The following is a 15,984-nucleotide window of genomic DNA, read 5'->3' as shown; positions in this document are numbered from 1 at the left end:
ACTTTCTCGAGCGGATTCAGTGTAGCTGGAGAACTGTACATAGCTCTCTGAAAAGATCCAACCCTTATAAAAACCTTCGATTTACGGGTCACAAAAAGCTGCGGACGGTTGAGGCCTGATATTGGTGTATTCTTGTGTTGCTGTCTCATAAACCCAATGTAAAACAAGAGGCCTAGAATCGCTCTTCTGATACATTGTAGAACAGGAAAAAATTCTCACTTGGCAAGATTCATCAATTAACAAAGTTTGATGATGTTAAGTCCAATAGTACCTGAAAATTTAAATGTAACTGTCCAAAAGTAGGTCACGGTGACCTACTTTTGGACGACACACTGAAGACTCAAGATGCATCAACTGACAAGTCAAATAGTATTCAAATATAGCCGTCAAATTCTAAAAGAAGGCCACAGTGACCTACTTTTTGGTTGACACACTCCAAAGACTCAAGATGCATCAACTGACAAAGTTTGATAATTGAAGTCAAATAGTATCTGAAATATTCAAATATAGCTGTCAAAATCCAAAAATAGGTCACGGTGACCTACTCTTTAGTCAACACACTCTGAAGACTCAACATGCATCAACTGACAAAGTTTGATATTTGTAAGTCAAATAGTATCTGAAATATTAAAATATAGCCGTTAAATTCCAAAAGTAGGTCACAGTGACCTACTTTTTGGTCAACAAACTATGAAGACTCAACATGCATCAACTGACTAAGTTTGATGATCTTAGCTTTCATGGTGTCCAAAATATGCATCTAAAATTGAAAATGTAAAATTTGAATGTCTGCAAAATTCAAAAAGTAGGTCACTGTGACCTGCTCTTTTTTTTTTTATAAATATGTTTCGAGGCCTCTAGACGCATCAACTTACAAGGTTTGATGATTCTCGGTATCTGAAATAACAACCTAAAATGTATTCATAAATGATTAGCCATAAAATTCAGAAAGTAGGTCATGGTGACAAACTTTTCACATGACGCACTTGAAGGTCCCATGATCCATCAACTGACAACTTTTGATGATCATAGGCTCAAAAGTGTCCAAGATATGCATCAAAATCCATTTAATAATCCCGCGAAATTCAAGAAGTAGGTCACCATGACCAACGTTTGAGACAACATGATATTAGGTCCTAAGATGCATAAACTGACAAAATTTGATGATCCTAGTCCTTATACTAAGCAAAATATCAAAGTTTTAACAAAACAAAATTTAAGGTCAACTTTGAAGTGACCTTAAGACCACATCCTTTGCCCCAGGATGATGCCTTGAACAATTTTTTATCTACAACCTATTCTCATCCTTATGCATAAGTTTGGTGATAATTTGCCCAGTGGTTCTTGAGAAGAAGATTTTTTAGCAACCACTACTTTTGTTTGCATTTTCCTAATTATCTCCCCTTGTTAAAGGGTCACAACCCTAGTTTGAGTACAAATGAAAGCCCTTGGGCCAAGGATACCCTGTGACAAATTTGACAAAAATTGGCCAAGGTTTTCTTGAGATATAGCCCTTTTCCCAAAAAGTTGATGCACACCGCACACCAGACACATGGCCATATGATTAGCTCTTTGAGCCTTTGGCTCAGAAGAGCTAAAAATCTTAACATATTTTCCTACTATATACATCTGTACTTGTGTACAAACATACCTTGAAATATTCATTAAAGCCACACACGACCCGAAAACTTGCAGCTTCAAATGATTTTGTTTGTTGACGTAGCCATGTTAGGTAGCCAGTCAATTCGAACTCTTGCTATTGGTATGTATTCATAAAATTGGTTGTAAGTTATGTATTTGCTCTTCATTTATTATCAACACGAACAGTTAATAGCAATTAAAACATTTTTGTACCAGTTTTTGTAAAGGTAAAATAAGCTCTTGATTAACGAAAATGATACATAACCTCATTAGATGGAGACCTGCCAGCGCGGTTGCCCATGACTAATGAAAGCCACATTGCCGTGAGTTTAGCTATTTGAATAATTATCATTTAATAGGACTGGGGTGATATATTATTTAAACTATTTCGTTAAAATATTTGTGGTGTATTCGTACACATCTAGACGCTATTGTGTCAGTATGGAAATGAACCGGGATTCGAATTGACTGGCTACCTAACATGGCTACGTCTACAAACAAAATCATCAAAAGCTGTGATCGAGTTTTTGGGTCGTATGGGGCTTTAATAAATATTTGAATGTACGTTTGAACACAAGTATACATGTAGTAGGAAAATATGTTAGGAATTTTTTTTATATTAAATTTATGAGACAACAACACAAGAATACAACTTTTTCTCTTTCTTCCTTTGAAGTTTTTTTCATCTAGCATCTGGCCGTCATGTTTATAAATGCTGACTACCCCCGTATAAGGGACTTTGGGCCGACTTATACATATGAACCAATGAGAGTTTTTGTTGCATTTCGCAATTGTATTACAAACAGATTCAATTGTGTCGTCACACAACACAATACTATATCGGCCAAAGCGTTCTAATTCAAAGGTGAATTGCGATAAAACAAACTAAACACCCTCTTTGTTTTGGGACACATGAAGTACAGTGGTTTCAAAAGCCATGCCGGCCGCTGGTAATGCAGGATAAAACATTATCATATTTGATGTGTAAAATACGAAATTAACCTTTGTCCTGAGGTATAAGTTTGGCCAAGGTAGCCATTTCTTGTTGAGTTTTCAGAGCCATCATTTGCATGGATAAAGCATAGTGGGAACCTGGCCATCTGTCTGATGGAACAGCACCATCTGAAAGAAAAGATTACAATGAACTTGAAATACAATAGGCCCATGGGCAACAACATCCACCTGATTCATTGTGATTTTTATGGAGAAATGATTGGTTATCATCGTAAGTCCCTTTGTACACAACATAGGGAGAGGGCATCCTAAGTCACAAGTGTTAATCTAAAGTTCAATAAAATATGTTCAAACCAGAATACATGTAATTGCATATTACAAATGTATTTTGATAAATGTACAATATTGGTGTTTTTGAGAAGAAATATTTTCAAATATTTCCCCTATAATTACCCTGGCATTCCTACTGTTATCCCACTCTGCACATGGGAACAACACTTCTTACAAACTTCAATATAAGGATAGTCTTACAAAGTGGTCTTGCTGATTCCGAGAGAATTTTTATAGCTGTATATCTATGTACAATCTTGCACACCCTAATTGTTGCCCATCTGGACCCCAGAAGCCATGTTTGAAACATTTTAAATCATGACATGAGGATTTATTAGACAAATCATAGTCTTGCTGTCAAATAGATTTCTACCCATGTATTACATTGGAAAGTCTTGAACCCTTCTTACCTCAGTGATTTTTTTTGTTTTTCAAACTACCACCCCTCCTTTTGAATTGGGAAAAAATAGCGACATTTTCCTCAAATTGGGAAAAATCATTCATATTAAATTAAAATGGTAAAGATGCATAAAATAATCAAATAACAATTTTTTTGTTTGAGGTTTATTTCAGATCTGATTTAAAATCATAAAAGAAATCATTATTTAACATTAAATATGTATTGGAAGTCACACCTTGTATATATATATTATTTACTTTTTCTAAGAAATACTTATTGTCTAATTTCATAAAGAAAATAATAAATTATTAATTCACCAGCATTTGTACCCATAATCTTGTAAATATTATGATAATAAACAAGTTTCCAGAACGTCTCTCCTGTTTGTATTTTTCGGATTTTAGTAAAACCCTATACTGTTGTCCACTTCCTGTTATTAGCCTGACCCTACATATAATGGAGGTCAAACTAAATTGTCAACAATGTGGCTTAATGTGTATCTGGAAACTATATACTTCGCTGCATATCTGCTTATATGGATGCCTCTATTGTTTTACATATTCTTTACAAAACCTTTAGCATGTGGAGTGGTTTGGAGAAAAAAACGGATTTACTATTTGTCAGCAATATACAGTAACCTTTTTTTTAAATGGCCTAATTTCCCTAGATTTGAAATTGGGAAAAACATATATATATAATTGGGGAAAAATAGCTAATTTTAGTTAGGGGAAACAGCCGAATATCGGTGGCATTTTGGCCCAAAAAAAATCACTGTACCTAATCCTAACCCTAAGGGCCATGACTTAAACAATTCAAACTATACTACCTGTATGCTCTCATTGAACATTCGAGCCATTGGTTCAAGAAAATATTTCTTAGTAACAACTCCCTATTTTTTTTCTAAATCACCTAACCTTAGAGGATCCAAGTCCTTTCATTTGAACATCATGCATCGCCTTCACTACTGGTTAGAACAAGGTTTGATTCAATTAGCCAATGGCTCGGAGGAAGAAGTCAACAACAGTTCCAACCCAATGTAATTCACTCATCACTAACATTTAAAATCCATATTTCTAAAATCATGCCCAACAGTAAGATCCTGCAACTCAAAACTGAAGAGATGGATGAACCATAAACCCTTTATAACACTAAATGTGTATATAGTAGAAATTTCCCATAAGATTGACTAAGTTCATCAACCTGCAATATCCATGAAAGTTAAAAAAGAACAGTATGCATGAAAACCTCTAATCCAATGTCCATGTTTTGAAAGAGAGAACAAGCATGACAGGTTATAGGCTGTTATATAGCTGCTGCTTCAAAGTGGTGGGTATTTTTTTTTTTAACATGTATAAATATTCTTTGAAATTTTGTTCCTTTAATATATCCATTCTTTGAAATATAAGTTTACTTCCTATCTTTATCTGCATACAACAAGCTGAACAAATATTCATTTTCCTTGGCTGATATTTACATTCATCAATGTTTTGTCAATTAAAAATGATTTGCTAGTTCATATGTTTGTAATTCCTAATAAAGGAACCCATGCCTAGGACACGGAGAAGCAAGCTTGCATGGAAGTTATTTAGAGAATAAAAACCTATATGATATTTTTATTTTACAAGATATAAAAGTTGAGAATAAACATGAACGTTGTTTGTCTTACAATACAAGGGTCTGTAACCAATGGAGGCATGAGGGTAATTTTGTACAATCGACTTCACCAGTCTTACAAATGACCCCCTCCCCTTTCCACATTTTAAAGAAATACTCCCAATATACAAACAGCATAGACCTATTCTTGAGATAAACTACTGCCAAATCTGGATTGTAGAAGATTTTAATTCCAAGAATAATGCTTAACATTATCATTTACAATTTATAAAATGAAAAGTACAGTTGTGTCAAGTTGGGCCTCCTGAAAATTAGGTGGGTTTGTAGATTCTGGAAATTTATAAACTGAGAGAATAGTTAGACTGACAGACCACTTATCCTCTATAATTTGATACAAAAATTTCCCCAAAATTGATTAAGTTCAACAATCTGCAATATCTATGAAAATAAAAGAAAACAAAAACTCTTCCAATATGCACATCTTCACTACGCATCCTCACACACACACAGTGAAATGATTAAGGTCCTAGCTTGAAAAGTGAAAGTCAATTACACAAACCCCTATATAAACACTCATTTCACATAACTTGCAAAATTGGATGCATCATAGCACATATCGAAGATGACCTGTAGTTCTTCACAAAGAAAGTAAGCAACAAGTTTCAATTCATTCTGTGAAAGCCTAAGGGGAAACACAAAACAGCTGGACAGATGGAGACACATACAGACAGACAGACAACACTGTATTATAAAACACAGAAAAACTGGACAGATGGAGACACATACAGACAGACAGACAACACTGTATTATAAAACACAGAAAAACTGGACAGATGGAGACACATACAGACAGACAGACAACACTGTATTATAAAACACAGAAAAACTGGACAGATGGAGACACATACAGACAGATATCACTGTACTATAAAACATCCTGTTGCGTTATAGGCATATATACATGCCAGAAATTAATGCTGATACCCAAGGACATACTAATGCCATTTGAAGTTTGATCACAAAAAGATCACTTCGGTCCTCTGTTCTAATGAAATGAGAAAACTGTTTGAATGATTAACATGCTTGAGGGGACAGTCTGCCATAGGGGACAGCAACTTACCTTGAGGGGACAGCGGCTTACCGTACCTTGAGGGGACAGCAGATTACCTCAAGGTGACAGCTGCTTACCTCGAAGTGACAGCAGATTACCCCTAGGGGACAGTTTACCTTTGGGAACAGGTAGATTGACCTTCGCCATTGCAGCTTTGTCACGTTCTGAGTTCAGTTTCAGCATCTGTGTCTTTGTTTCATATATGGATTTCCTGACTGTAATAAATTTTTTAAAAGCCATCTTAACATTTCATATCAAATCTAGGTTTTCTCATATAAGAATACTTGACAATTAATTAACACTTATGGAAATGATGCATAATCTAGAGTAATGTAATATGTAAGCAGACATCCAAGCATCTTCTATGATACAATACAATATTCTTCTATGATAATTTGAACAGAAGTATTGAGTCTTTTATGATATTAATTAAGAAGTATTGAGGTTCAGGTCTATGAGAAATCAGTAACCATTACCATCTGAGCTTCCTCCTGCAGGACTGGAGTTTCTCTTTGGTAGGGGTGGGGGTGAGTATTTCCGGTCATCTGAAATAAAGGTGTGAATAATATCAAGTTCAAAGCTTTCATCTGAAGCTGATTTATCTCTCATACTTTAGGCTACATAAGTAGCAAAGCAACTTTAAATCTTACCTCTGCTGGATTCTCTTTTAACCTATATTTATCAATCTACATAACACCTATCAGTTACAGTGGAGGGCTGTTGGATTATTTATTGACCTACATAACACCTATCAGTTAAAGTGGTAGGGCTATTGAATTATTTATTGACCTACATAACACCTACCATTTACAGTAATAGGACTATTGGATTATTTAATGACCTACATAACACCTATCAGTCACAGTGGTAGGGCTGTTGGATTATTTATTGACCTACATTTCACATATCAGTTACAGTGGTAGGGCTGTTGGATTATTTATTGACCTACATAAAACCTTAAGTTACGGTGGTAGGGCTATTGGATTATTTACTGACCTACATAACAACTATCATTTACAGTGGTAGGGCTATTGGATTATTTAATGACCTACATAACATTTACCAGTTACAGTGGTATGGCTGTTGGATTATTTATATATAAGACTTATCGGTAACTGTGGTTGAATTGTTGAATTATCTATATATAACACTTACTGGTAACTGTGGTTGAGTTGTTGGATTATCTATATATAACACTTACTGGTAACTATGGTTGCGCTGTTGGATTATTTATATTTAAAACTTATCAGTAACTGTGGTTGAGCTGTTAAATTATTTATGTTCAAGACTTATCGGTAACTGTGGTTGAGCTGTTGGATTATCTATGTATAACACTTACTGGTAACTGTGGTTGAGCTATTGGATTATCTATATATAACACTTACTGGTAACTGTGGTTGAGCTGTTGGAATATCTATATATAACACTTACTGGTAACTGTGGTTGAGTTGTTGGATTATCTATATATAACACTTACTGGTAACTATGGTTGCGCTGTTGGATTATTTATATTTAAAACTTATCAGTAACTGTGGTTGAGCTGTTAAATTATTTATGTTCAAGACTTATCGGTAACTGTGGTTGAGCTGTTGGATTATCTATGTATAACACTTACTGGTAACTGTGGTTGAGCTATTGGATTATCTATATATAACACTTACTGGTAACTGTGGTTGAGCTGTTGGAATATCTATATATAACACTTACTGGTAACTGTGGTTGAGCTGTTGGATTATCTATATATAACACTTACTGGTAACTGTGGTTGCGCTGTTGGATCTGGAAATGAGACGCTGAGACTGTCTGATGCCTGTGCTGCGGCGCGGTAATGGAACACTGGCTCGGTACGATTGATCAGCCAGAGCAGCACGGGTCTGGCGAATTTTCTTTGTGGAATGTTTCTTTAATTCTTCCTCTAATATTCTCTTTTGATCGTCCTGTTGGAGACCATGAGCAGTGGTTACATTCGCTTTTAGACTTACATTTGTTCAAAAAAATTTCAAGTCCTCTGTAAATCTTAGACTGATGGAAAATAAAATTTAACCATGTAAAGTTAATACCCTTCAAATTATGCTGGATAAAATTCGCCTACAGCATGTTTTTTCATTAGGGCTGTTCCAGAAATGATCAAATGGGGGGGTCGGGCGGCAAACGATATTTTTTTGTATGGGTGGTCGTATTTTTTCATATTTTAATTGGTCCGTGGTTGGACTGTTAAAAAAATATTTATTATGGGTAGTTTCTATTGTTTTATTTTGTGCCACGTGGGTGTTGAGTTTTCAGAATATTTTTATTGTCGCTCTTGTCGTGTTGGTTACAAAACATCGGAGGGAAAATTGAAAACGTGCTTTCGAAATGCTGCTTTCGAAATCGGAAGTAACATAGAACTATTCGAGTTGTCGCTCTTTGCAGCACATAACTTTACATTACGGCACTCTTCAAATTAGAGGCGCGTTTAGTAGGGTCCCTTTGGACGTGATGGCGGCGAACTCTGTTCTGTAGATTATTACAGTTTACAGTGCATCGATTTTGGGAATATTTTGAAACCAATAGGTATTCCGTTTTCTAATAAAAATAGGCAAACCTTAGTTGATGTATACGACGGTACCGATGCATTATATTTATCAGTCAGTGTGATGGTGATATAGAGGCCTCCGGGCGCGGGCTCCATTAGAAGACGAACGATTCGTGGAAAAACATATCCATACCCATTTCATGATAATAGCATCGTTTGGACTCCCAATCTTTCCAACATTCCCGCCATAGATGCCTTTGATTGTTGATGTGACATCGTTTCTTCAGAACTACTGTGATACAATGTCGCACAGGCATTACCGCGTCATTGACTAGAATGTTTGTCCCGAAAACCTCGCGAGATTTGTACCGTTTTCATTTTTAAAAATATTTTTGTGGTGGGTCTGGTTAGTTTTTTTGTTATTAGATGGGTCATTGTAAAATGAGTTTATTAATTTGATGGGTCATGGGGTAATTTTTTATTTTTTTTTTATGGGTGCTTGGTATATACAAAAGGTGCCTCCCGACCCCCCCCCCCCCCCCCCCCATGTATTTATTTCTGGAATAGCCCTTACCTAATGCCTGTTTCTTGAAAATATATCTATAATTTGTATCTCATACCTCTTTTTTTATTTTGTTCTGTCTGCATTGATTCTGAAATAGAAAAGAATATATTTAGAAAGTAATACTTCACTGATTTATTCTGTTGTACAAAAATTCAGATGACCGAGCATAGGGTATACAAAAATTCAGATGACCGAGCATAGGGTATAGGATTGCATTGTGAAACCTTGTAAGCCTCTCTGGTGTGATCTGGTAACTCTCTCCATAGTTTTGTTATCATTGGAGCACGTAAACTCCATTCTGTAAGAAAGTTAAAATAAAGTGCACCGCCACGGCACATGATACGCCCGTCACATATTGTTAACAGTATAGATTGTACCCATTAAAACATTTTTTTTTATATCACCTTAATTAAATGTCACAGTGACCTTAAAGTAGGATGTGACACCTACCTAAGATGCATTAGTTGACCAATTTTGGTGATTCTAGGTCTAATAGTTTTCAAGTTATGAGCCGGACAAGTTTTTGCCATATATGGCCATATCTTCTTAATGAAAAGTCACAGTGACCTGGTTTTAATGTGCGACACACCTTCTACCCAAGATGTATCTAAAGACAAAGTTTGATGATTCTAGGCCTTGTAGTATTTAAGTTACGGGTCGGACACGAAAAAGCTAACAGACGGACGGACAGACGGATATCTACTTAATGAAAAGTCACAGTGACCTGGTTTTAATGTGCGACACACCTTCTACCCAAGATGTATCTACAGACAAAGTTTGATGATTCTAGGCCTTGTAGTATTTAAGTTACGGGTCGGACACGAAAAAGCTAACAGACGGACGGACAGACGGATATCTTCTTAATGAAAAGTCACAGTGACCTGGTTTTAATGTGCGACACACCTTCTACCCAAGATGTATCTAAAGACAAAGTTTGATGATTCTAGGCCTTGTAGTATTTAAGTTACGGGTCGGACACGAAAAAGCTAACAGACGGACGGACAGACGGATATCTACTTAATGAAAAGTCACAGTGACCTGGTTTTAATGTGTGACACACCTTCTACCCAAGATGTATCTACAGACAAAGTTTGATGATTCTAGGCCTTGTAGTATTTAAGTTACGGGTCGGACACGAAAAAGCTAACAGACGGACGGACAGACGGATATCTTCTTAATGAAAAGTCACAGTGACCTGGTTTTAATGTGCGACACACCTTCTACCCAAGATGTATCTACAGACAAAGTTTGATGATTCTAGGCCTTGTAGTATTTAAGTTACGGGTCGGACACGAAAAAGCTAACAGACGGACGGACAGACGGATATCTTCTTAAAGGGAACGTATGGTCAAAAATTTAATTTTGATATGTGAAAACTGGTACCTTCTAGACAACAAAACCTAGCATAGAAAAAATAATTGCTGCTGATAACAAGATATAATCTGTCATTTACACTGAAAATTCAGCTGTATGGGAGAATCTCTTATCATGGCGGCTGATGACGTACATGCGGCAATTCATTACCGCTGCTGTGCCTATAGGGATAGCATTAATGGTTGCAGAGTAACACACTTTCCAATATCTATAATAATGCCTGAGTGTCAAGCGAAATTTTGCACTGTGGTTAGAGGAAAAGGAATATCTACCTTTAGCATCCCCAATCCCCAAAAAAATTATGAACTTTGTGCAAGATGGATCCATAACCTAGGAAATGCAAAATTAAATCCAAAAACATTTGTTTTTTCAAGAGATAAAATTGTATGTGAACGGTATTTTGAGAAAGATTGTTTTAAAGAGGATAAAAAGGTAAGTACCAAATATATTTTGCTTTTTTTCTCAGTAAATATTAATGATTCTAAATGTATAAATAATCAGTGTTTATTTACAACCTTAAAAACTTTAACTTATGATCATTTTCTAATTTGATTTAATTCAATTTATTTTGATATCCTTATCCAGTGAACATTTTTGTACTGGCTAGAGATGAAGGATAAACACTGTATTCTACTTATTCTTTAAGTTAAATTAATTTTTATTTAGGCTAAAATAATGGGATACACACCAAAGAGAAAACTATTAAAAGAAGATGCACTGCCTACAATATTTGATGACAGCAAGCCCAAGAAAATAAGGGAAAGTAGTTCAAAAAGATATGAGAAAAAGGAAAAGCAGGAGGTAATACTTTCATAAATCATTTACAGCACTTCACTTTCACAATTTGTATTAAACCATTTCTTTAATGGCAATGTACAAGTAAAGATATGAAGTACAATACATACATGTATATATAATTAAAGGTCATTAAAAGTATTTTTCATTTTTTTAAGCTAATCAATCGTCTTCTGGAAAACACATGTACAGAACCTTGTGACCAACCTGGACCATCAACATCTAAGGAAACGGGTAATTTGATGCATTGCTCTATTAACTGATTAACAGAGTTTTACAACCAGGGTCATTTCAATTCCCCTTGTGCCGTTAATCTTTCAAGTCTTGACATTTACGCGGCAATTAATGCAGAGGGGTAGTGATAATCAACTGATTTGTTCTGTATACAATCCTTCTTTTGTAAACAGATGTACCAATAAATCAAAGAAAGAGAAAACTACCAGGAAAAATAAAATCCTCCAAAAAAATAAAGGTAAAAATTGTTGTGTGAAATACATGTACCTTTAATAATGAAAATTCATTTCTTTAATTTATGAAGTAATTTTGATGTTATCATATATATTTTCAGCTCAATGAAGACATGGATATCCCAGTTTTTATCCATACTGAAGATAAATCAACTTCCTGCAACATAGAGATCGAATTGCCCAATCATTGTTCAGCATGTGTGCTAAGGAATGATCCAACGATCTCAATATCAGATCATGCTTATTTCAAAACTCCAACTCTCACATCTACACCTATGAAAAAGCCTGTCACAGATTCCTTACAACATGTACATTCTCTGCGACTTGAAAGAATGTCACAATGTCCACAAGAGCACCAATTTTTATCATTTCTTCTGTCATTTTCATCAATCCATTCCAAATCACTAGTGTTTTCATTTGAAGCTGCCAATAATTCCTCTTCATTAAACTCGGGCTCATATTGATATCCTTTGCAGTCAGACATGACCAGCTGCTTTCACTCGGAGGCAACTGCCCGGTATACGTCATAAGCAGATGGGATTGTGGGAAATATCTTAAAAAGCGATAACTTTATCTTGCAAAATGGCAGCCTCCAGCAGCTGATGTTTAGCTCTATTTATGAGCTGATTTCTACACAACTGATTACAATCAGATAAAAATAACCAGTGGGATTAATTACCAACTATAAAGTATTTAAGATGTGAATTTTTTTTTTTTATACCATACGTTCCCTTTAATGAAAAGTCACAGTGACCTGGTTTTAATGTGCGACACACCTTCTACCCAAGATGTATCTACAGACAAAGTTTGATGATTCTAGGCCTTGTAGTATTTAAGTTACGGGTCGGACACGAAAAAGCTAACAGACGGACGGACAGACGGATATCTTCTTAATGAAAAGTCACAGTGACCTGGTTTTAATGTGCGACACACCTTCTACCCAAGATGTATCTACAGACAAAGTTTGATGATTCTAGGCCTTGTAGTATTTAAGTTACGGGTCGGACACGAAAAAGCTAACAGACGGACAGACAGACGGACGGACATGAACACCATACCATAATACGTCCCGTCTTAAGACGGGCGTATAAAAATTAAAAGAGCATTACATGTACATGCAGTTTGAATAATGCGAGTTTTTATGTCCCCAACCATTATTTGCAAAAATGGGGACTTAACACTCCATGAAGAGTCATAAAGTAGAGCTCATTCGTGTTATAGAACTGGTTAAAACCAGTATTTATCAGGCTTAGCCAGCTGTGTGGTAAGTGGTAATTTCAAGATATGTGGGTATCTTAATAAGACAATGTAAATGAGCATTTAAAAATTATTTTTGACATTCGCTGATATGCATTTAACACTAAACAGGTTTGCAGGCAAATTTTTCTTCCACGTGTCAATATCTGGATACCCATTCAGAATCCATGTTCTTAGCAAAATAAACGTAAAATAAAATCATGTTAATCACACTAAAATAATATTATCAATCTGGATTATACATGCACACAATGTTTTAGATATATTTCTTTGTAACATTTATACATCACTGTTTAGTTTATGTTCCTGATAATTCAGACTTACGGGGGACTTTTTCCTTCAGATCGGGGTGATTTTTATTGCAGTATAGCACCGGGGCATACACAGCCATGTCTCCTTGACTTTCATCGGCCTCCCATTTATGCGGTATTAAATGCGACATGGTGTTTTCTGAAAATATTCCAACACTCATAAATATGTTTTTCAATAATAATCAAGAACTGTACGCTGTTGTTAATCTATCAGACATTTTGTTAATTTAGTGTGTGGTTTGTCACTTGCCAATGACACTATTAATAGATTAGTCATTTATCACAGCTTTTTCCTCCATAATTACCATTGGAATTGTTTTCAAAAATTGATTTGTTCAGTACAGAGATATATGTTATAAACATGTACATGTAACTGCATGCTATTCAATAATTTAAACCATCTTATGAAAAAGCTAGTATCATAATCCAATAAACTAAAATCTTATAATAAAATCTCCCAAACGTTGATTATTAAAAATAAGATTAAAGATTAAAAAGAATTGTTTGACAAGTCTAACAACACTAACCAGTGGGCAGTACCAGCTTTGTGATTTGTAACTCAGGAGCTAAGCTGTGGTCTACAGTGCTGGTATTTTCTACTGTAAAATAATAAATATTGTTAAAACAATGCAAAGACAGTTTACTTAAAATCAACAGTGCAGATAATTCACTTCAATCAGAGGATACTGTTATAATAAGTAACTAAAATTCATTATTGCATCTTTTATTCCTCATTTCTCCATGGAATATCCATTCATGGTGGCTAGATATTCATGCTGGAACCTCCATTTACTATGGACTGTCTTTAGTGGTTCACACTTGAAACTCAAATTCACTGAGAAAGTTCACACAGTGTACCTCAGTGTACTTCACACTACACTGTACAATATACGTACATATAAATGTAAATCAGCATGTCAAATACTTGTTTAAATTTATGTTTGATTTGATATTGTACATGTATATATATATATGTCTCCCGTTTTTATGTTTGATTTGATATTGTACATGTATATATGACTCGCGTTTTTATGTTTAATTTGATATTGTACATGTATATATGACTCCTGTTTTTATGTTTGATATTGTACATATATATATGTCTCCCGTTTTTAATATATGACATGCACTATGGCAATTTTGATTCTACACTGTGACCTTGACCCTAACATAAGGATTGCATAAGCAGTTTGAACAAGAGGTACTGTGAGCAATGCTCACTAAGAATATCCCCTGCTTACCCCAATCTCCCAAAGGGTGTTGGTAATAGGTATAAACTACCTCTTTTCTGAGTGTAAAAAAGAAAAGGCATGACAAACCGAACCATATTGCTACTTCGATGTCCAGTGCACGTGAACTTTGACCTTTTGACCCCTAAATCGATAGGGAACATCTTCATCCCATGGGTAGTCCATATGTATGATATGGTGACTGTAGGTGGAAAGGATAACGCTTTAGAGCCCGGAAACCATATTGCTACTTCGATGTGTAGTGCGCTTGACCTTTGACCTTTTGACCCCAAAATCAATAGGGAACATCTTCATCCCATGGGTAGTCCATATATATGATATGGTGACTGTAGGTGGAAAGGATAATGCTTTAGAGCCCGGAAACCATTGCGTCTACAGACGGACGGACAGATGGACAACGCGATTCCAGTATACCCCCCCACAACTTGTTGCGGGGGGTATAATAAGGAAGTCAGTGGTATGTAAACAAAGTGAAAGTTAAGGAATGTTTGTTGAGATTTTGTGTGAAACTAGTAAAAGAAATATGTATCTTAACTATGTTTACAAATCTTACCGAGGGAAGGTACATGTATGATTTCTTGCTTGCTGATATAACTGATCATTGTGCGAGAAATGAATCCCACCATATTGGCTAAATATTTTCAATGCTATGAATTCTTGTAATATTCCCAAGCATTTTTCCAGTGCCAAAGCAATCTATTACAGAAACTTCAGAGTGTACAAATATCGAGTCACATGACTGATATGGTCATGTGACACTCATCAGTCATGTGACACTGAAACGAGAAATTCTCTCTGAGGTATCAAAATTACCAATTTTGTTCAAACTTATTAACATCTGCAGAGTGGTATAAATTTTGGTAACAAAAAAACCCCCAGATGCATGAAGTGTCATTTTACTAACTTTACAGAATTTAAATAACCTTAATGTTACAGTGGTCTGAGTGATGGGTTCAACATGGGAGATATCCACAACTTAAGAAACTCATGAACAAAATCTCACCTGCAATTAATTTACTTTTAATACTGTAATCAAAAGTATGGATCTTGGATGTTTAAGAGATGTATAAAGTTACCTTGCTCCTTTATGGTGTCAGACAAGACTGATGTTTCATTCAGAAGTTGTATGTATTCCTTGGAATCTTTACTCACTAATTTTCCTACAAACAACACAGCATCCAAATCACTACATTTTCCAACATAAGAATGAAATGTGTATTTGAGGAGAAACACGCATCACACAGAAATTGCAAGCAATAAGGTCATGGTCACCTAAGTATCGATCACAAAAATCAACTTAGAAGTGCTACACATGTACATGTTGATGATGCCAGAGTGCTTCTTTCAGACTCTGTAAACCCAATGCTGTCAATTTTTTGTGATCAAAATGTATGATCATG

General features: G+C 35.3%; 2 protein-coding genes across 3 annotated transcripts in view; one reads left to right on the top strand and one right to left on the bottom strand.

Moving 5' to 3' along the window:
* LOC125679387 (uncharacterized) overlaps positions 1-15,984 on the bottom strand; it is a 45,994-nt gene that overhangs the window by 3,529 nt on the left and 26,481 nt on the right. For both annotated transcript variants that reach the window (XM_048918587.2, XM_056155713.1), the window contains 9 exons: positions 15,661-15,744; positions 13,862-13,933; positions 13,348-13,473; positions 9,355-9,428; positions 9,186-9,218; positions 7,804-7,987; positions 6,527-6,595; positions 6,167-6,265; positions 2,644-2,763 (listed from right to left, as the gene is read on the bottom strand). In XM_048918587.2, the coding sequence (XP_048774544.2) occupies positions 2,644-2,763; positions 6,167-6,265; positions 6,527-6,595; positions 7,804-7,987; positions 9,186-9,218; positions 9,355-9,428; positions 13,348-13,473; positions 13,862-13,933; positions 15,661-15,744 (861 nt within the window). The remainder of the gene's footprint in view (positions 1-2,643; positions 2,764-6,166; positions 6,266-6,526; positions 6,596-7,803; positions 7,988-9,185; positions 9,219-9,354; positions 9,429-13,347; positions 13,474-13,861; positions 13,934-15,660; positions 15,745-15,984) is intronic.
* On the top strand, positions 10,461-12,471 carry LOC125652537 (uncharacterized). Its single transcript, XM_048881840.2, has 4 exons — positions 10,461-11,305; positions 11,458-11,533; positions 11,707-11,771; positions 11,868-12,471. The coding sequence occupies exons 1-4, from the start codon at positions 11,180-11,182 to the stop codon at positions 12,228-12,230; spliced, it is 630 nt and encodes a 209-aa protein (XP_048737797.1). The 5' UTR covers positions 10,461-11,179; the 3' UTR covers positions 12,231-12,471.

The sequence above is a fragment of the Ostrea edulis genome, chromosome 2 (assembly GCF_947568905.1).
Source record: "Ostrea edulis chromosome 2, xbOstEdul1.1, whole genome shotgun sequence".
Lineage (NCBI taxonomy): Eukaryota > Metazoa > Mollusca > Bivalvia > Ostreida > Ostreidae > Ostrea > Ostrea edulis.
Note: the sequence above shows the minus strand (reverse complement) of the source record. Positions and strands in the feature narration are given on the sequence as shown.

Bases quoted from the DNA above. Each gene is read 5' to 3' on its own strand.
- LOC125652537 (XM_048881840.2), top strand. From the start codon at position 11,180: ATGGGATACACACCAAAGAGAAAACTATTAAAAGAAGATGCACTGCCT. The intron at 11,306-11,457 runs GTAATACTTTCA...CATTTTTTTAAG, and splicing joins AGAAAAAGGAAAAGCAGGAG to CTAATCAATCGTCTTCTGGA. The intron at 11,772-11,867 runs GTAAAAATTGTT...ATATATTTTCAG, and splicing joins AATCCTCCAAAAAAATAAAG to CTCAATGAAGACATGGATAT.